The sequence below is a fragment of the Convolutriloba macropyga genome, chromosome 10 (genome assembly GCF_964194025.1).
Source record: "Convolutriloba macropyga chromosome 10, txConMacr16.3, whole genome shotgun sequence".
Taxonomy (NCBI): domain Eukaryota; kingdom Metazoa; phylum Xenacoelomorpha; order Acoela; family Convolutidae; genus Convolutriloba; species Convolutriloba macropyga.
Genome location: NC_134477.1, coordinates 46,257,586 through 46,280,084, shown reverse-complemented (window position 1 = coordinate 46,280,084; position 22,499 = coordinate 46,257,586). Strand labels below are relative to the sequence as shown.

The 22,499-nt window shown below is 36.7% G+C and overlaps 1 protein-coding gene across 1 annotated transcript; it reads left to right on the top strand.

The window, feature by feature from the left end:
- The first annotated feature begins 1,257 nt into the window (after positions 1-1,257).
- Positions 1,258-19,837, top strand: LOC142348164 (uncharacterized). The gene is made up of 13 exons (XM_075399395.1): positions 1,258-1,507; positions 4,407-4,757; positions 8,124-8,216; positions 8,289-8,449; positions 8,653-8,721; positions 9,070-9,341; positions 10,630-10,738; positions 11,150-11,239; positions 11,620-11,701; positions 15,562-15,741; positions 16,534-16,738; positions 17,135-17,334; positions 19,563-19,837. Exons 1-13 carry the CDS (start codon positions 1,460-1,462, stop codon positions 19,662-19,664), a joined length of 1,962 nt encoding a protein of 653 aa, XP_075255510.1. The 5' UTR covers positions 1,258-1,459; the 3' UTR covers positions 19,665-19,837.
- The last annotated feature ends 2,662 nt before the right edge of the window (positions 19,838-22,499 follow it).

Genomic DNA, 22,499 nt, shown 5'->3' with positions numbered 1-22,499 from the left:
CAAAAAAATCAGAACAGTTTTTGATTGTCAAAAACCACGATGAGGTCAAAACTAGCCTTGATTTTTCTGCGGGTTCTTTTTTAACAAGTTTTTGATCCAAAAGTTACCGACATAGATTATTTGCCAAAGAAAATTTCAATTCAAATGATGCAGATAGGATAAGGGTTGTTTAATGTTAGTGAAAAACCGGCGAGTTTATTTCCAGAACACACTTAGAGAAAGCAGAAGTGAAACCAGTGATATTTTGAGCTTGTTTAAAATTGTGTCAGCAGGATTTAGGTCTCTACTTCCGGCACATTTGAACAGAAGTGGGCTAAAGTAGCATACTTGGTGCCATTTTTGATTTTAAGTCGGAATTTTGAAAATATAGCAAAAACTGGAATTAAAATTATCGAACCAAACAATTCAGTATCACTCCGCAATGTTTTTAGTCAAAACCAACAATAACACTATTTGACAAATTTTAGCAAAATTGACGAAACTGCTTGGAAAAAACAAAATTAATAATGTCTCTCCTTATTTACCGCTTTATCGGCTTTTTAATGGTAACTCTCACAACTCTCTACGGTGAATATATCGGTCAGCCAAAATTGACTGAAAAAAAACCCAGTTGAGCACCTAATGTATCACAACCGAGCATGATCAAATTATCCCTTTAATTATAATCAAACCGTATCGTAGTTACAACTGATAATTTGTCATGATATGAGTTGTCATGGTACAGTTATATAAATAATCTGTGCGGTCAATTTACGCGCTGTCATGTTAATATGTTAAGTTATAATCTGTAAACAAGTGAAAAAAAATTTAATGAAACCTATTTTAACGGTTCGCAGATATTTTGATACACAACTAAAAGGAAGTAGATTCTATATGATCTTTGCTTTCAATATTCCGATTACTTATAGAAATTTTGTGAGCTTTATAGCAAATGAACAAAAAAGAAGTCTCTTAATTATTGCCTTTTGTGTTTCATTGATTTGTTACAGATAAAATAATAGATAAATTAAAGTTTTTAATTTATAAAGTTTACTAGTTTTGTTATGGTGTTGAGTGGGTGGGTTATTAGTCTACTTTGCACAAAATGAGGGTTGTTGAAATGATACCTAATCATTTCCCTTTTCCGGTTTCTGTTTCTTCGGTTCTGCCAATTTCCAATATAATTTAAAATAAGAAGTAATAAATTGCATTAATGACAAATGATTAATAACAAAATAACGGCTAATTCCTTAAAGCCAAATAAATAGTTTGATAATAAAGTAATTTGAATATTTCAGATAAGTTGATGGTGGAGGTCATATTCAAACCTAATTAACCGAAGATACTAAGTGATAAACCAAGCTATGAAGACAATGATTTCATCGTAAAATTTTCGCGAAAGGTTGAATCGGAATTCATCCATTCGGCTGTGAATTATCTGCCTCCTGCCATCTAGTCGCCATTTTGATCGGAGACCGCTATGAAGATGATTTTGGCGCTTTTGTGTCTGTTTCTATTAATCCAACAGGTATGTTCCGCTGAATTTGTTTACTTGAGAGCATGTGTTGTGATTCAAACCGCCCGCACCTTTTAAGGCTTGGGTAACCATATGACCAATTTGACTTTCCGAGTGACTTCCATTACGCTTAGCTTCTTGATTTTTGCGTAATCTAGCATGCTCCGCCATTCACAATTAAGCAGTAAAATTAATTGGCTGACTATAGAGTCGCATGAAAAGCGAGCCGAAATTCGTTTCATTTTAGTTGTCTGTATAAGTTCTCTCAGTTACACTAAGGACGGATTGCTGTGCTAATCTGTATCTTAAGCGCTGTATAGTGTCGGTATCCGGGCTTCATCTCAACGAGCCTTTGAAAGTTGCCCTCAAAGGAGTAAAAAAACTACACTAAGCATTTTCTTGCTTTAAACTGTTTAATTTCAACTCCCGATACACTACATGGTCAAATTGATACACTACACGGGCGACAAATCGCAAGTTGCCCAATGAGCCTTCATTTAAGAGAAAAAGCTGACGCTTCTCTGTGACGTGACGAGCATTAAAATCATGCAATCGCATGCAAGCATCAAACAAATTAGATTTTTATCACCAGATCTGGACTCAGCTAAGTCAAGTTATTTCTTATTTTTATCACAAAACTAAATGCTTGAATTTACTCCTAAAAACTTGATCTCGTTAGGATTATTTGTATATTGGGAAGTCTTGCTGTATGTGAATGTTAGAGTAAAGGGCAGACTGACAAGCAGATTTATTCTGATCTTATATCTGTCCGCTTAATTGTAATTTTGTATGATAAGCAATGGTCCCAAGTACGGATATCTTGTCAATCCTCCATAGTGTCAGTTGATAATTAAGCCAGGAGGCGAGCGCCAAGCGTCAACTGAGTTTGCAGGCACAAATGTGGAAATCACGCAGGGCGCTCGAGTCCTGGAATCAGTTATTGGTAGCTGAGGCCAGTAAAAATTTCCTGAAAGATGCAGAAATGAAATACACAAAAAGTTTGGACAGACTTGGTCAATTTGCTCTCACCTCTCCCCAGAATGCCTATGCATGTTTGACGAAGGGGTTTCAACAGAAGTTGAGCTTCCTCTCGCGTACTACACCCTCCATGGACGGGGTTCTGGACAAGGTGGAGGAGCGCAAAGAAATAATCCAAGAGGAAAGATAACTTTTTTCTCCCTCTCAGAATGGGTGGGCTTAACATCGCCCTCCCACAAGATCTTCATAAAGATCAGTTGAACTCTCAACTCCTTTGGCGTCATTTAATAATGATTCATCCGAAATTCAACAATGTGAATTAGAACAAACCAAGATCAGTCTCAGACAGAAAGCAGACATGCAACGTGAACTCATCTCGAAAAAATCCAGAATCGAAAACAATCTACCAGAAATATAGTATACCATGCAGCTGGCCTCGGAGAAAGGGGCATCTAGCTGGCTTAACGCGCTTCGGTTATCAAAACATGGTTTTGACCTCACGAAGACTGAGTTCCGTGATGGAATAGCACTTCGCTACACCTGGGAAGCGAAGAATACGCCAGCTATATGCCCATGCGAGAAAGAATTTAGCCTCACCCATGCCCTACATTGCTCCAAAGGAGGGTATACGCACCTACGACCCAACGAAATCAGAGACGTGTTTGCAAACCTGATGGATGACGTTTGCCACGATGTCCAGATAGAGCCAAAACCTCAGTCGCTCGATGGAGAAATTTTCTCGAGTAATTCTACCACTACTGATGATGAAGCTCGACTGGACATCAAGGCAAACGGTCTGTGGGGCTCTCGCTTTAATCGAATTTTCTTCGATGTGAAGATTTTCAACCCTCACGCGAAGAGCTGCCCTAAGACCATAAAAGATGCATACAAATATCACGAGAGCATCCAGCGAAATAAGTACGAAGTGCGAAACCGAACACAGCAGTTTCAACGCACTGGTTTTTGCTTGCTCGGGCGGTGTTGGGCCATCAGCATCGCGCGTTATGAAACAACTCGCAACCAAGATCAGCCAAAAACGCGGAGAGCCGTACGCCGACACTATAAGCTACATCCGAACGAAAATCAGCTTTGCACTTCTGAGGAGCTGTGTTCTCTGCTTGAGGGGATGTCGCGCCCTCAAGCCTCGTGTTCTCAGTGAGACTTCGATTAGCGCCGTCGTGGAGGAGGGAAGGCTGCACTGAGTTTTTGGCTGCTTAACTTTATTCCTTTGCTCATGCCTTGATATCCTATTTTTTTAATCCTTCCTTGCCGGTTCCCTATGTGTGTTATTTATATATAGGTGCTTTCCTCTCCACTTGTTAGTTATTTTTGTGACTGGGCCGTCTTTACACTGTCTGGAGTGCAGCATCCGGATAAGTGCTACTCATTATCCCTTATGTTCCGACCTACATCCATCTTTGCCGGATGGTGTACACGGTCCTTTTTTTAGTTAATTGATAAGCAATTGATTAAGAAATTTTAATCGCACTCAAACAACGTTTTTAGCAATTATATTAGTGCTTCTAGTCTTTTTCTAATGCGATTTTTCGAACTACGGAATTTATTCCTGATAGTTTTCTTCGTCTGGCCATTTGAATTTTGTCCTGAAAAATGGAATAAACAAGTAAAGCATTAACAGGAAGGCATTCCCAGGAGGGTATTAAGTTCTCTCAGGGCCTTGATCTTAGTAGTCTCTATGTAGGCGATTTGCTGAAACTGTTGATCATACATGAATTCATGGTTTGAAGGGCGTTTCACTCCTCCGCGCACCCACCCTTTCCCGCTCTTCTCCCTTCAAGTTTAAGTTAGCCTGGCAAAGCCGAAGCTAGCTAATGACAAAGCCAACCGCTCTCCAGTCGCAGTCGCTTGGGAGCAATTTGTCCAATTGAAATCATTTTTTGAAAGTATTGCTGTTTTACATGTGTTGTTTCAGAGCTCATCTGCTAAAGATGGGGGCATAAATATCAGCACGGTTCCGTATCTCGATGTGTGCGAGGTTAATATTCTTCCTCGCCTTAATAGGAGTGGAAATGCAAGCGGCTGGCAAATGTGCACTCTTTGCTTCATCGGAGAAGGTTCCGAAATCGAGCAACAGACCCCTCTGACATTCAAAAATGTTCAAAAGAGCATAGATTGCACGAGTTTTGATTCGAAATTGTCTGGATCTTGTATCGCCAGCAATGTCAACTGGACACGATCTGATGACACTGGTTTTTGTGATTTGAGGAACTTTGAGACGTTAGCGGATGATGCTGGTGCAGCAAGTCTCATTTTGACAATTGACGTAAGTCTAATTTTGGTCCAGAGTTTGTGTTGCTTTTATACTTCCGTTTTTATAGCTGCAAAGCTGTAAGCTGAGCGGAGCTATATTGCGATGTTCTTGGTTGTTTACGACTCGAAGAGGAGTATATGTTGTTTTCTCGGTCTTTTTTCTTTACAGGAAGTAGTTTTATTCACCCGGCATTTTGACCTAAAAGCGAAAAGAAAAGATGCCATGGTGAGCAGATTTTTGCTAAGCGGGAGAGGTTTTTGATCATGCGCTGCGTGCGGTGAATGACTTTCTGTTTTTCAAAAATGTTCTTGAGAGAACGGCGCATATAGATAACCTTTTTTGGCCGGTTTTTTGTGAATTTGGCTCAATTTTTACTTGTAATTTCGTTTTGAGAGAAATTGTTTTTGATCGATGCTGTATTGATATATAATTTTATGGAATTGATACCACAAAGTTTTGCAGAATCTAATATTATTTTTCAAGTGTAAAATGGGCTCGTATTTCTCAAATTTTAAGTTAATTTTTTGATTTTTATTTAATAATTTCTGCCTGTTTAGATCTTTTTTCTGAAAAATTCATATATATGATATCGTTTGATTAACAATTCGTGCATTGAACAACTCTTTTAAACGTGACTTCTTTTTTATTTTATCAAATTGTACACATACTACTCCGTTTTTTGCATTTTTATCCAATTTTTTAATTTTGTTTTTAAAGTTTTTCTAAGCAGAGCCAGTGGTTCAATTTCGTTTTATTAATAACTGTTTTCTGTTTTGACGTCTAATCTTTGAAATCCAAGGAAAATTTGTTTCTTAATTACAATTTCAAAACAATGTAAAAGTCAATGCCGCATGTGAAAACTGTGTTAAGGTCAGACTGCTGAACTAATCGAATTGCAGACAAGAGAGGGAGAGAGAATGTTTTTCTAATAGTATTGTTGAAATCATTTTAATTATATAAGGCGAAAAAAAGCAGTTGTGAAGAAAAAATTTGCTAATAGAACAAAATTTTTTTGATCACGTGCAACTTTCTCAAAAATTTTTTCGTTTTAATTCCAACTTTTCAATCAAAAGTAGCTCTCCTAAATATCAAATCTAGTATTAGTGTGTTTGGAAGCACTTTTCATCATTTGAAGCAACTATTACATACTAAGATTCAATCTATTTTTTTTTGACCATATAAGCCTATTTTGCCTATTTTAAGCTTTTCTAGAATTTTTTGTCTTCTCTAATTTTTTATGACCTTCGCGGAGTTGTGTTGTTGACACTAGATGCTGTGGCAGTTTTGGTGGTTGTTCGTTATGATTGAAAGTTTTTAATTTTTGAGGAAATTTGGCTAAATTCAAGCAAATTTTGCCAATTTTTATTGTTTTTATGGTTTTTGACTTCCTTCTGACCTTACGCTACCTGCTCTATTTTTTCTCAACAGTTTCAAGTTGAGCGTTACTTTTTAGGTGTTGCTACTATGAACTGACATTTCAAATCTAGTTTTGACATTTTTCTCAAACTTGAATTACTTAAGTCTTTTTTCAGTTTTTTGTTCTTAGTAGCTTCAAGCAGTCATTTGATTTTTCTCTCCATCGTTTTAATTGAGTGACTGATCTGGCAGAAAAGGTTGTAAAAATTGCTTACCGAATAATGGTTAGAAAGAATTGTGAATGCTAAACAGGGCACATGTCACTTTGTTAAATTAAACAAATATTCTAATTATCTTACGTTTATGCTCTTATATTTTATTTGTTGTTTATTGCTTCTCGGGTAAATTTCGGTTAGTTGACTGAATACAAGAGAATTCAGTTAACAATTTCCCAAGTTAATGGTTCGGAATGGCATTTAGCGTTTGCAGAGTTTTAAAAAAGAATTGTGTACGGTGTTGTCCTTCATCTGCTTTCCCTTTATGAAACCCTTTATCGAGTTTTTTATGAAGCCATTTTATTGGGTTGTCTATCTATTTTTAATATTTTTTGCAAACTATCTATATAACAAGTTCCTTTACCAATAGTTTTTCTTGGAGTTGCCACTAAAGTTTTTTTATCGGGTTGGGTATCTGTTTTTGTCAGATAATATTTTCATTTTTTCCTGTTGTTTCAAAATGTTTAGTATAACTATGTGGAATGTGCATTAGGTCGATGAGGATGGTCACTTTTCTACTTCGAGTAGTTTCCGGAATTATTTGCCATGTTTTTTTGTTTCGTCGTCTGACGCTCTTTTTCGTTTTACATTTGTTCACACAGCAAAGCTGAAGGGTCAAATTTTCTAAATGACTTCTTCCTCTTCTCTTAAACTTTGTCAGATTTTTAACCGCTTGAAAATCTCAAACTACGAGAATCATGAACAGCAAATATTTAAAGGCAGCGAACATAAAAGATATCTGCAAAGTCTAGCAGTCACTCTTTGGTGATGGTGCACACAAATGACAATATCAGTAAAGTATTTTTTATTCGAAACTGAGGACGAACTTATCTCCGCAAATACAAGATAAATGCGAATACAGTTAATCAATCAGATTAAAGCACGCATAACATTTATCTACAATTTTTGGAGGAAATAGCAGAATTATTTTCTAGAAACAGGCCAACCGTTTGAAGACTAATGAGAACTAAGAAATGAAGTCAGCAAAAACAATTTTGAAAATGTTTGCAGAAATTTTTAATTGCTCTCAAACGAAGCAATTATTTTGCCCGCCCACCCCTACCCCCCCCCCTTCAACGCTTCACACCACTCCTCTCACACCCTCCATCAGTGATAGCATCCCGAAGCCCCAATTGGCTGCTATCCAAGCCAACCGCTCGCCGGTCGTTTTAAAGCAATTCGACCGAGGTTAGTCGATATGTTTGTTAACATTGATTTTCGCGGAAACTTTTTGTTAAGGGCAATTGCCATAGAAAGTATAGCAACAAAAAAGTGATGATTTTACACAAATATTGAGAAAAGTTATGGAGAGTGTAATTGCGAATTAGACTTCCATAACTCTGCTCAGAAATTCACGTTCAGACTACTCACTCCACTTTTGATTTATTTGATTGATTTTCTGATTTACTTGTTTTAACGATAAGTGTATATAATTTTGGCAAGAAATAGTCCTTGATTGACGAAATTTGAATAAATCAGGCGAAAGTATCCACCATTTGTTTTGAGTTATTGAGCAGAAGTTTTGAGTTATTGAGCAGAAAAATATTACGAGAAATATTTGGCTTTCTGAGCAAATAGTTTACATTTTAAAATAAAAAATTAATATTTTGGTTATTCGAAGGCAAAGCTGCTGACAAGAAAATTTTATTCACCGGAGAACTAGAACATCTTCACTGTTTTAAAAACCATTAAACGCTTTCCAAAATACACGTTTTAATGTTCTAATTCTCAGTTATTTTTGTTTTAGGATTCAACTTTGCAAGTTCCACTGGAGAAAGAAGATTTTGTTCTGCCGACCATCATCATATATGACAAGACTCTTCAGTTACTTATTAGCGATGTAAGTTGCACAGAAATATTTGAGATCAGAGTACTGATTGTTGTTGAGCTTAAAAATTGATAATGATTTCAGGGTGTATTCGAGACCTCTTCTAACATGACAATAAGAGCCTCAGTTTTCACAGATACAGCCTGGGAGTTCAGTGGAATTATGATGTTGGCTGTCATCGCAGTCATCAATGTTATTACATCAGTACTCCTTAGTCTCTATGACGTCAGATTTGCCGCCAAAAAGTAAGATTTTATTAGGCTGAATTTACTTCAGAATTCCGGAATTTTAAAGATCGTACAAACTTTCTCAGCAAAACTTATCTTATATTTTAAAATAATATCACGTCATGAACACGAGCCAAAACTTCTGGCTGTTTTTTGACAAAAAATTTGGGTGACAGTGGTGAATGGCTTTTTGACTTTAAATAGTCTTTGGAATGTTTTAGGGACCAGTATGAACAAGCGGCTTTGCTTGTGAACCCCGATGAAGATTCTCCCAGTGAAGAACTTAACCAGTAAGAACTTTTAATTCGCTCTCAAAGTTTATAACCTTGTATGAATACTTGTACAGGATTGCCATCTTACAGGTCCTGTTGATCTTTTTTGCTATTTTTACTTTGCCCCGATTTCACTCTCCTTCATGTAAAGTTTTTCAACTGTTCTTTTTCCCATGGTCAGATCCAAGTGAAGTGAAACTACAGATGTCAACTTATTCAACTCATTGAACCAGAGGTTGAATGACTTAATCTTAATTAGCCTACAGTCCTTGCGTTTATCCATTATACACATTTTTATCCATTATTTATGAGTCAAAATTAATATTAATTTTTGTGTTAGAATACGATGTAAGATGTTGCTTTTAGAGATCTGCAGGAACACCATGTTGAACCTATTTCTGAAACAAACAATGGCACAAAAACAATTCCACAATGTGATCATAATCAACAAGATGAAGCATGCCAACAGGAAATAGTGACATCATCAACAACGACTGTCAATTGTCTTAAATCATCATGCAGCTGCGTGCAGGACACTAAGACGGAACAGAGGATAGCTTCTGTGATGACAGTCCTGGTTGCTCTCACCGTGGCTGTCACTGCTCTCATTCTCATTTTCTTCTTCCACACTGTCCTATGTAAGATATCAAAAAAATAAATGCTGTCATTTTCTTCCCCTGAAATGTTATCTTTCAACTATGTTCTAGTACGATTATTGAGGAGCTGTTATGAAAGTTCATATTTCTCATCTCCACATTTTAAGTAATTTTATATACAATGAGCTGGTGAAGGTAGAGTTATATCGGAATGATTTCTGTAACTGATCCGAATTATCAGTGTCTGCTTTCTGAAAAAAAACACGTTTTTTTTCTTGGAAATTAATCAATTATGACTTGTACTTTAATTGTTCTATGCAGAACATGGGTCTGTTGTTATGTGGATCTGAGTTCAGTTTTTAATAGCCGCGAAGCGGTAGCTGAGGCTAATATTGGCCTTCTCTTGGTTTTTATTTCGTCGTCAAGATTTTTGTTACGACCATATGACGTTACAACCACTTTAAATCTGCTTTTTGTTCATTTGTTCATGCAATTTCAACTGAATTGCGTGCGTGACGTTATTTTTCACTCTTAGTGGAGCTAGTTTTTTGTTCATTCGCGTGATTAATTTTTTTGTCACACGTGATTTCCTCACTCTTAAAAATGACTTCCTGACTCTGAAATTGACTTTTCTTTGCTTTTATTCAAAGAGATATGGTCAAATGAGTGCTTGTCACTCTAATGGTTATTTAAAAAGTTATTTAAGAGGAGCTAATAGAAGGAGGAGCAATATATTTAGGAGGATATTATTTAGGAGCATAATATTTAGGAGGAGCAATAAGTTATACAGATTCTTATTCAAAATTTAACATCTCAGCCCTTAATGAAAAGAATAGATTTCTTTTTTGTTCTGTATTTTTTACCTTCTTTTTGAGACTACAGATCTATGAAGCTTTTGTGGCTATTTTCTGGCAATTTGCCAGCTATGTTTGGCCTTCTCTTGTTTTTTTGTTATTTCGTCGTCGCGATTTTTGTTACGACCATATGACTTCAAATAGATGAGAGATAAAACCACAAAAGAGATAAGGTCAAATGGGTGTGTGTCACTCTGAATGAAGGTTATTAGAGAGCAGCTAATACAGGCAGCAAAAATTTATACATATTTTAAATCAAAATATAACATATCAGCATTCAATGAAAATACAAATTTTCTTGGTCTGTCTTTTTTACTGTATTTTTGAGACTGCAGATCTACGAAGCTATTGCGGCTATTTTCTGGCAATCTGCCAGCTATTTTCTTTGTTAAAGATCCATATAAAATTACGACGGTTTCGTCTAAATTATTAGTACTAAGATCAAAGGTTGTGAACATCAATGTCTTGTTTTACAGGGTATGTGATGGTAGTGCTCTACTTCGTAGTGGTCTGTCTCGCTTTCTCCTCATTTGGGGCACGAGTGTTCGACAGATTCACATTTGCATTGAACCTCAGTACTTTCCAGTGAGTATAACTTGCCCAAACAGGAACTTTCATTGAACCATACCGGGCTTATTGTGGTAAATTCCAGTGAATTAAATGGAAGACTCCATCGTTTATTTAAACAAAATTTTTGCTACGAGTAGAGAACTTGCTCTTCGTTGATTATTTTAGAAACTTACAAACTATATAAATTGCATCTGTTCAGTGTTTTCAAACTAATCTATCAGATTAATTGAGATACTTATCTAGACGTGTGGTTAAACAATTGTCTCTTTTTTAACAGAAAATTCCCATCGTTTAAAATCATGCTCAATGATAACAGAAGTGTTACAGCACAATGTTCTTGACGAGCGCAATTGTGTCTTTTGTTGTTGGTTAACAAGTAAGTTACTATGCTAATGACATCCTTAAAAGTTTCATTAATGGTTTTAGTAAGTCGAGCATAAATGTTATGAAATACGGACCTGGATGTGTGATAGGAGCTGCGGCTGCCAGTCTTTGGCTTGTCTTTCTCCACAAAAAGTAAGTTACTTCTTTTTACCAATCAATTAATACTGTTGTACGAAAACTAAAATCCTGTTTTTGGCCTATATGCGTTCCTAATTATGGGCACATCTGATCAGTGAATTACTGATCATTTTGCTTGCTTATCATTTGGGCCCTGTTTGGGTGAAAATTGGCACTGACATGTGAAGATGCATCTAAAAACCGCGAGTAATTGTGTTATGAAATAAATGATCGATTGAATTTTCTTGCGCAATAAAACTGCTCCATGTCACCTGACAGTCTGGCTTTCGTATGAACTTTTTTTCTAAAATCAAAAAGTGTTATTTATGGAAGGTGCTAATCAACAATTGGTCACTTTATTTTGCATAGCACGTTAGTTGTTTGTTTATTACCAGGTGGATTTGGATCTTGTGGGATGTGCTGAGCTTTTCAGTGTGTCTGCACGTTCTCTCTCAATCTAGACTTCCATCATTCAAGGTAATACTAAACGTCTCATGTTGTGATGATTTTTGCGATAGCCTCTTTTCATGATCCCTCTACATTCAAATTTCTAGCTAATAGCGAATGAATAGTACCATTAAGGTTTTCGTCATAAAATTACTATTGAATGACACTAATATTTTTGCAATGCAATCTGTGCACGCATTTAGTGCTCGGGTTTTGTTTTTCATTGAATGTATTATTAATAGCCGCTGTCAGTCTCTCAACAGCTATTATTTAGGTCCTCTCCTTTTTGCAATTCAAAGAGTTAGAATTGTTTTGAGCGCTATCTTTTTAGGACTCCAAGAGGAGTAGTGGTCAAGCGTCTTCTTTTTTGATCGATAATTTTTTGAGTGTATTTAAAACAGGATGTAAAAGTCAATGCCGCATGTTAAAACTAAGTTTTAAGGTGAAATGGTTGAACGAGTTCCAGAGCAGAGAAGAGAGAGTAGTTTTCTGTTCATGTCGGTTTTCAGGGAAAGCAAGAAAAGTAAGCGTGAAAAGATTTTGACTAAGCGTGCGAAATTTTGATAACGTGTGACTTTTTAAAGCAGTTTTTTAGCCTTAATCCAATTTCTGCTGTCAAAAGTTTCTCTCAATTATCTAAACTAGTACTAGTGCATTGGAAAGCAGTTCTTGTAATACCTTTTGTTTTTTTTCTCAATTTTTTATAGCGTTTGGGGATTTGAGTGTTTGAAACCTATTGTCCTAGAAATTTTAGTGGTCTTTCAGTTCGATTGATAATTTTTTGAGTTGTTTTTATTGAAGAAAGTTGAGTAAATTGAACAATTTTTGCTTATTTTTGTCTTCTCCTATAGTTTTGCCTATTTCTTCTGATTTTATGCATCTCGTTTTTTGTTCAGTTTTAAATTAAGAGCTACTCTAGGGGTTGATACTAGAAAGGGACTACTTGAATGCTAGATATGGAAACACTACTAAAATGAATTATGCACATTTCTATTTAATTTTTTTTATTGTTGCTTAATGTTTCTCTGCCGTGTTTTGGGAGAGTGACTGAATTAGCAGAAGATTTAATAAAAATTTCCTGAGAATAAGGGTTGAAATGATGCATTTTAACATTTTGTAGAGAACTCTGTTTCAGAACTTTTTTGCTTCATCTACTTTTCTCGGTTTTCTTTCCGCACATTTTGTATGATTGTCTTCCGATAGTTGTAAATTACCTGAGGCAAAAGGTCTTTTTGTCAAGAGTTTATTTGGAGTTGTTACAAAGTATTGAGTATAATTGTGTTGGATGTGTATAGGGTCAGTGGGATGTTCAGTTTTTTACTTCGAGTCGTATGTTTTCTGAAGGTCTGTTCACGCATTTTCATATTTTTTCAAGTCAATTGGAGAAGTGATATTTTCTTTACACCGAAACAGGAAGTGGAGCGAAAGAGCAATTGTTTTTGTGGTATGAATTTGTTTACTTCAATAGCAAAGCAGAGTGAGAAAAGAATTTTCTAACAAATTTTTTCCTAAGTCTCGATCAGATTTTATTGAAGTTGTTTTTCCTTATCATTTTTTGTCCATAATTTCTTTTAAATTTGCTTCACCTTTTGATCACTTTTTTCGTTTAACGTAAGTCATGATTTTCACGCTTGAATCCAGAAATACCTCTCACTGTTTCAAGTGAATGGATTTTAACTTCTGTCACTCCTGGGATTACGTAATGTGGTGAATACGGACAGTGTCAAACGAGCAAAATTAAAAACGAGATGAACCTATAAAGTCTGGTCATTAAGTCATGGCATGGGGTTATCAAAGTAACTGCCCCAACTACCTACCTGCACCCTCCCCCACACCTAACCCATTCCCCCTACACGACTTACCTCCCCTTTCCTCTCTACCCCCCCCCCCCCCCCCTCCCACATACCCACACCCCTGACCTGAAAATAGTTTCTAGTTTTGCATTTTCTAATAGACTTTTGATGTGTTTTATTGGGCTTCTTTTTTGTTTTTTCTCGTTCCTATTTTGATGTTTTGATTGCGGTGTGTTAAGAGCTGAGATTATAATGCACGACGCTTCGAGTCGATTCCGGTATTCTACGGGCTATGTTTTACAATTCAAAGAATTTGAATTGTATTGGGGCGCTGTCTGTTTCTTAAGATCTGTTCACACATTTTCATGATTTTTGAAGTCAAATTGGAGTAGTGATTCTGGTCATGCCGAAACAGTGGAGTGAAAAAGCGAGTGCTGTTGTGGCGTGAATTTTCTCGTCCTAATTTTAAAGTAGAAAGAAAACGGTGTTTGAACAAAAATTTGCTTTCTCGCTAGTGATTTTTTGTTCACATGCGGCAATTTCACTTTCGTTTTTACTTTTTCTTTCAAATGTTTTGGATCGGATTTGTTTCTAAATGGTTTCCAATCCATTCATAGTTCATTCTTGGCCTCGTTTTTTGTTTGAACTAAATTTCCTTTTCTTGCTAGTTGTTTGTTTTTAAATGGCTTTCCTTATTCACTCATAGTCCGTTCTAGGTCTAGTTTTTTGTTTAGTCAATGAAAATTCTTTGAATTGTACTTCATGACTTGTCCTGTTATGTTTTTTGTTTCGTCGTCTGACGCTCTTTTTCGTTTTACATTTGTTCACACTGCAAAGCTGAAAAAGTCAATTTTTCTGAATGACTTCACTGACGGCATTTGCGCACGTGACGTCATTTCTCACTCTCTTTAGCCAACGTTTTTTGGTCATTTGCCTGATTAGATTTTGATCATACGTGACTTATCTCATTCAATAAAATGACTTTTGCCTTTTAAAACTTAAGTTTGTTTTTTTAGTTTAAGGTCAAAGGAACTCATATATGTAATGAAGGTGCGTAATGAAAAGGTTTCTGCGCAATGAATTTTAACAAGCTTTATTAATTTGTCGCTGAATGTTTCTTACATAGCGTTTTGAGCGGCGTCGATAACTTTTTCAACTGATATCTGTATCTGTTTCTATCTCTATCATACGGCAGGCAAGTCTATTCTTTCGCAGTTATTCCGGCAATCTGACGGCTGTGTGTTTTTGTTCACGAATATACATTCCTCTGCAGTGATAGCACTTCATTTTGAGTTGCTTTTAAATGCCTCTGTAGATCGACAAGGTGTTTGCCCATTTCGTGTCCATGTTAAGCTCATTCTTGATTCATTAACCCATTGTAGAACATCGCTGGTTGACTCTTACAGTATTTTTAAAAAAATTTCCGAGGATTTAGCAGATTAGTTTTGCTTTTTAAGACAGCCAAGACGCATAGTAGAAGCGATTGGTTTTCTATTGGCTTTTTTGGATTGTTGGAGAAGGGCGCCGACTTTTTGAGTTTGTTTACCCGTGTTTGTTTCCAATTCGAAGGTTGAGATTGATATGTTTCCCATTTTCTTTCCGCTGTATCAATACTTCACTACTCCCGCAGTTAGGTTTCCATCATTCCATAAAGTTGCAATTTTTTTACATATCCCTGAAATGTGCGTTTTCTGTGTTGTCCCTGATACTTTACTTGAATTTCTGTGTCTGTTTGGATGTTTGATATGCCAATATCATGGATTGAATGTTTTGCAGATTTATTCTTGGGGTGCTTTGTGTGTCTCTTTGGGTGTTTTATCTCTATATTCATTTATGAATATCGGCATGATTAATTAGTCTTCTTTCTGCTCACAGTGCCATGTTATGAAGCTGACCTAGAGGCTAGTGAAGACTTGTGTAAAAGATATGCTGGGCTAATCAAGAAAATTACCAATGTTTATCTTTATCAAGGGCATTATAAACCTGTTCTTAGAAATCGGCTGCAATAACTGAACGCAGAACCGATCATAATAACTCGAATTGAGCTGTTGGAGAGGCACTCAGAAAAAGGAGTAATTAAAGTTTTGCGTTCCATAGGTGCTAACAATAATGTGTGTGCTGTTCCTGGTGTACGATGGAATAGCAGTCTACCTCACTCCACTCTTCACTGACAGTGGCAAGAGTGTGATGGAGGAAGCTGCCCTTGGTCCACAGGACGATGGTGGGGGAGGGGATGGAACATCAGGGAATTCTAAGAGCAAAAGTGACGCCAGTCAGGTATTGTCTTAACGTTATGGTAAAGGTTGAAAGATATTAAGAAAGGCTCTAGTTGGTCGACGTTGACTTGATTACAATGAAGTCTTGATGAACAAGGCAGAAGTCGAGAACCTGAAGTATGTTCGATCGGTTTAGGTAATGGTGCTGCAATCAAGACTTGCAAGTTGATAGATATTGGTTCAAAGCTCATGGTTTATTTTCACTTTATATCTTCCCTACCTCTTTTTTGCTGGTGTCAAGATTTGTAATATATTGACCGTGCAGTAACACGTGGCAAATTTTAGCCTGGGCAATTATACATTTTGTCTTCTCTTTTATTATTTGACGTCAAAGTAAGTTTATAGCAATTATATTAGTCCGCTGGTCTTTTTTTTGTGATTTTTTGCTTGACCAGTTTTTGACCATTTTAATTTCGTGGTGTGAAGGGCGGTTCTTAATCTTGAAAGTTTACCTCCTCAGTCCCCCCACCCACCCACCCACTCAAGCCCCGCCCCCCGCTCATCCAACACTTCGCCCGTCCACCCATCTGCCGAATTGGACCCCCTCTCGTCCAGCCCTCACAACCTCAATGCTTATATCCCTGAGCCATACCAAAGCCAACCGCTCGCCGGTTGTTTGAGAGGAATTCTCCCAACGTTAGTCGGTTATGTTATAATATAATAATTTCACCTGGCCAAAATACCTGCAGTACAAAATATAATAATGGCCGATCATGATCAGGTAATGCTTTAGGGAGTGTATAAAGATTGTTAGAATTCTGAAACACGGAGCTCTGCATAACCACTGTTTCAGTTTCTTCCAATGTTGTTTCTGGCCCGTCCTATCTCTTTCGGGAAGCAGAATGAGTCACCGTGTGTGGGCGATGTGGTGACTGCCTACAACATCTTGGGAATGGGTGACGTCATCATACCTGGGTTCCTAGTCGTACACGCTGGTCTGTTTGGTCTGGTCAAATCACTGAAACCAAGTTGGATCTACGTTGTTGTGTCTGTTCTTGGTAAGTGAAGAATTTTGCTCTGGTTTTATAGTATCATATACCATGTTCCAAATCGGATCCCTTTTACTTGGCATCAATGTCATTTCTTATAAATTGGCATTCTTGGCATCAATGCATCTATCTAAAACGCTCTGTTATTAGCTCATTAATTATTGCGTGTTTGGCATATATTTTGAGATAAATGAGGATTTATTTATCAAGCAGTCTTTGACAGTTTAGTATTTGGACGATGTGTGTTCATATACAAACTTAGTTATAAGTTACCCTGAACATAAATAGGCCAAATCTCTGTTAAATTGCTGTAGATTTTTGTGCGAGCAAACTTGTCGGCTCCAAGGTAATTGTTGGTAACTGTGAGTTGAAATGATCAGAACATGAATGTGATGTTTGTTTCAGCCTATTGTTTGAGTTTCGCCTGTGTATACATCTCTCTGACCCTGATGCAGTCTGCCCAGCCGGCTCTTGTCTTTATAATACCAATATGCTTGCCCACCATTCTCATCACAGCCGCTCTCAGAAAAGAGTTCTCTCATCTCATGGAGTCCAACATCATCATCCAATCTTCAAATGCCACAACTGCCGGTTCGAAGAATAAGGTAATTGTTGTTTTGTTACAGTTGAAATTAATTAAAAGCTTTCATCTGTCTTATTCCACGCTGTGAACAAATGATCGATCTAAATGTATCGGTATTTGCTATCAATACCATTAGCTAACAAATGATCGAGAGAAACTCGAGAATGATGGCGCCCACTATGACCCAGTAAAATAGTCCCGAACCGACAAGTACTGCTGCTTACGGCTCTACTGAAAACTTTTGATATTCCAGGGTTAACATTCTCTGTAAAAGCCGGTGACTGCTATGTGGGGGGTAATATTAGTCCTGTGATCTTTATACGATTCGAAGAGGAGTAATGAGATTCTACAGGTTTTTTAAACTGACGCAAGTTGTTCATGACTTGAACTTTTTTCGAACATTCACTACTGTTTTAGAGCGTTAACTTGTTTTCGAACATTGGACTTCAACAGTAGCTTAGGAACTAATACATAGAAATTAGGAACTGCTGGTAATACTCAAGGTGAACAGGTCATTATGAGAAGTTTTCTTCGCTCTCAGTCACCGGCTTCTCATTAACACTAGACGCCTGCCACCTACCCCCTACCTCAAGTACACCCCCGCCACGTCACCTACCCCCCCCCAACTACGGCCTCCCCCCAAAAGACTACCCCTTCCACCTACCCGACCTCGCCTATCCAGACCCCTGCTAAAAGCTGTGTCCACATGTTTAAAACCATGTTCACAGTTTCATTAGGCTTTAATGAAAACCAACCAAGTCTTCATTAGGCGTTTATTTTTTTCGTTATTTCCTTTATTTGATTTTTCTTAATTTGAGTGAGGTTAGGTTACTAATTATTTTGCACGGCTCTTCGAGTTGTTTCCGGCATTCTACCGGCTATGTTCTTTAAATATTTTTCGCTTCACGGATTTTTCGTTTGACCGTTTCAACTTTTCGTCGTCAAAAACGGGATTAACAGGTGAAGCCGTGAGGCATTAAAGCATTAAATAACCTAGCAGCTCTCTTTGACTTACTAGTCTCTAATTATTCGAAGGGTGGTTCTTAATCGTAAAAGTTGAGCCCCTAAGTCTCCGCTACCCTCAGTCCCCTCGCGCACACACACACACACACACACCCGTCCACCCTCCTCCACCTGGCGATTTGAACCCCACTGTATTAAAATATTGCTTTGCCTTTGTTCACGGCTTGTTTATTGCTCTTGTAGAGAAGCAATTATTGTAAACGTGTCTTTTTTCAGGCAAAATTTTTGCTTGGCCGTTTTGACTTTTCGAGTGACTTTTACGCCCTTGACTTTCTGCGTTTTGCGTGATCTAAAATTTTCTTTCAATCACGATTTCAAACAGTTGAACTCAATTGGCGGCACTTTAATACTAAAAGTCGAATGAAAAGTGCGCAGAAACGGGTGCCAGTTTTCACTTTAAATCTTAATAGTGGTATATGTTAACCTCTAATGTTATTTGAAGCCCCTATTGAACTTCTTAGTCCATTTAGGTTCCTCCTCCCCCCCCCCCCGATTGAAGCAGGCTGCAATTGATTACAGCTCCCACTAGTTCGAGAGCAATTCTTCCGACGTTTAGTGGGTTATGTTTCAACTTTTTGCTTGAAATCTTTTTGACTTCTCTAGGCTAATTTACTCTTGTATCACTCTGCTTTTAATCTTCTATCATTCTGCTAAAAGTGTTTATAGACAGCAGTTGCTCAGTAAAGAAATTCAAATTGAACAGAGTCAGTATCAGAAAAGGAGATCAGAAATAGAAACGATAAACTCATAAAGCCCAATTTTAGACGCCCGTTATTCAAAATTTGTTCTTAGTTACCATCTTTAATGCTTATTGACATTGATACTAACCCCTGTCATCTCACTGCGAAACAGGAGTATGTTCACCAAAATGACATCAAAATATTACCCAGTAACCTGCCGGGTATATTCAATTATTTCAGAAAAGATTGAGATTACTTTCTAAAATCGCTACGTTATCGACTACAGCTATTTGTCTTCTGAATACGTAATTAGTAATTGAATAATACAATTATTTACAAATTGGGTTTTCTTTGATTTATGTTTGATGGAGACGTTTAGAGCAATAGTTTTTGACAACAGTGAAAGACTTCACTACATTTATCTCACTAGAGCTATCGCACTAAATGTACCACCGGATGAGGTACTACGTCATTTAATGCGACGACTGAATCATAATGCTGGAGATCTAGTTCAGTTGTCAATTACTATTGAATTGGTTTATTTCAGAGACGCCAAAGTAGTCAGAGAAGTAGCGAGGATCCCGGCCAGGAAACTGGCGAACGACTTGCAACAAACCCTTCCCATAGTGCGACTGAAAATGACGTGTAATGCAAATGCAACTGTGAAATTGAACTTCCCTTTTAATACTGGTTTGACCATGACAATAGTGAGCAGATAAATTTTTTAAAGCTGATGTTTACATCTATTATCGTAATCATAATATTCTGTAAAGTGTTTTAGATAGAGAGTCACTACTAGCTTAATAAATGCTTCGTATTTAAGCTTTTCAGTTGAATAAATTTGAGTGATGGTGTTTCAGTTTATTAAGTTGAAAGTTCGAGTGCGATGATGTGTGCTCAAAGTTGACTGAGTATCTGATTTTGTTGACCCATTAACAATATTCGGCGAAAATGTGAATATCGAAATCGGGACTTACAACTTAAGGCTTTCGCTGAGTGTTTGAAAAAGTGTTTTGAAATCTGTTTACCGATGATTATGAAGTGGAAACAAAAAATATTTTGACATTTGGAGAAATGAGTGGTTCTGGAACTCAGTACAGGGAATGGGAAATGTTTTTTTCTTAGAATCTAGAACAATTACGATTTCCAGCGATATCTCCAAAGTTTGCAAAATTGTTAAATTTTACCTTGGTTATTGGGATAAATTGCTCTCAAACGAAGTTTTTAGCCATTATATTAGTCCAGCGGTCTTTCTTTACAATAGCCGCCCTCATCTTTTCAGCCAGCTATTATAGCGGAACTATTTAAAACAACTCAAATAATTTAAATTGAATTGGTGCGCTGTCATTTCCTTTTGTGATCGGTAATTTTGTCGGAGTGTATTTGAGATAGGAAGTGAAAAAAGTGTTTGGGTCAAATTACCGAAAACCAGCGAAGAGACAGTGATTTTCTGTCCAGAGAGAGAGCGGGAAAAAGGTGTGCAATAATTTTTTGGTGAGCGAGCGAAACTTTTTGATCTCATGCGGGTTTTTCAAACCAACTTTTACAGTCAAAGGTGTATCGTTGAATTATCTTAAATTGTAATTGTGAGTTCAGAACCATTTCTGACCACCTGAAGCAAAAAATGCACTTTTAGTAACTTTTCAGCTATTTTTACTACTTTGATTTGTATGTTTTTCAGCAGTTTTTTTGTATTCATTTTTTTTGATTTTGTCCTTCATTAAATTTCCCGTTCCCTAGTTTTTCCTTACGAACCGATTCTGTTACATTATCTGTCATTGGTAGTCTTTTGTTGCAAAAAACTTCTATCACTACGTGTGTATCCAACAGTTCTTTGGGAGTCGCAATGCAGAGTGAACATCATGAGTTTTATCAGATTTTTTGCCTATTTATTGCTTCTGAATTTATCTCGTTTTTCTTGATCGTTTTTTTTATTTTTCCAGCGGATTTTTAGGTGTTGCTATTATTAGGTGACACTTGAAATCTAGACAGGACAGTTTTTCATGAAAAAAATTACACTTATTTCTTTTGTGATGTAAAGAAAATTTTCCCCAAGAAATGTTTGGGAAGTGCCATTTTAGTGTTTTGCAGAGAATTGAGTTTGATTTTCATAGAAAAAATGAGTATTTTGATTTTGTATTATTAATAGCCGCCCTCATCTTCTCAGCCGGCTATTCTAGCGCTCCTATTTTTTTTTTACTTCGTCGAATAAAAAAATGTTTCGCTTTACCTCATTTTGCCGCTTTTTCAACATTTTGCGTGATATCTTTTTGACTTCTCTAGGCTAGTTTCTCTCTCTCATTCTGCTAAAAGTGATTTTGAACATCAGTTGCTCAGCAAAGCAATTCAAAATGAACAGAGTCAGTATAAAAAATTAAAGTCAGAAATAGAAAAGGGATAAGCCCATAAAGCCCAATTTTAGATGCCCGCTATTTGAACGTCGTTCCTATAAGTCTTAGGTACCATCTCTAATGCTTATTGGTATTGATAGTAGCCCCTGTACCCTCTCTCTATGAAACAGAAGTACGTTATGTTCAACTACGAAATGCCATCAAAATAAATCGGACTTAAAAAATGTTTTTGTACAATAATATTTTTTTTCAATATCTTCTATTCTTTCAATCCCAATCATGCTTATTAGAATCAACGGCGGCTATTTTCCGGCAATCTGCCGGGTATCTTTGAAGTTCCATTTCCTCTGCTTTCTCTTTATGAACCGAATGTGTTATATCGTGGATCATTCGGAGTATTTTGTTGCAAAAAAATCCTGTATTACAAGTGATGATTTTGATCACGCCGAAACAGAAAGTTAAGCCATTTTTCACTCTAATTTTAAAGCAGAGTAAGAAAAAACTCTAGGTTCGAAAAAATTTTCAGTTCTAGTTTTTTTATTCAATAGAAATTCTTAAATTAATTTCAGGTGAACAATCAAAAATTTTTATATCGTCGAATAAAAAATGATTTTGCATTACCTTAGTTAACAGCTTGCTCGACATTCTGCGTAAAATCGGTCTGAGTTTTCTGAACTAAATTTACTCCTCTCTCATTCTGCTAAACGTGCTTTTAAGCAGTAGTTGCTCAGCAGAGCAATCTAAATTGAATAGAGTCAAAATTGGATGAAATATTAAAACCCAATTTTAGATGCTTGCTACTGCAACTTTACTCTAATACGTTTCAGTTACCATCTCTAATGATTTTTGGTATTGAATCTTTTGATTGTGAAACAGGGGTATATCTAACTTCAAAATGAAATTTTAAAAGTACTTTAAAAGTTTGCTTTTTAAAAGGTTTTTTGTTCACAATAAGTCTAAATTTTTTTCTGTTTTTTCAATCCGATCGCGGTTAAGAGAATCTGTGACGGCTCTTTTTTGACAATCTGCCAGGTGTTTTTATGAGATTTTCCGCTGAACCCATTTTTTGTTCTGGATATTTTGATCTGTCGTTCTGAAAAACGGGACAAACAAGCAGAGCCTGGCGGGCATTA

Bases quoted from the DNA above. Each gene is read 5' to 3' on its own strand.
- LOC142348164 (XM_075399395.1), top strand. From the start codon at position 1,460: ATGAAGATGATTTTGGCGCTTTTGTGTCTGTTTCTATTAATCCAACAG. The intron at 8,217-8,288 runs GTAAGTTGCACA...TAATGATTTCAG, and splicing joins TTCAGTTACTTATTAGCGAT to GGTGTATTCGAGACCTCTTC. The intron at 16,739-17,134 runs GTAAGTGAAGAA...TGTTTGTTTCAG, and splicing joins CGTTGTTGTGTCTGTTCTTG to CCTATTGTTTGAGTTTCGCC.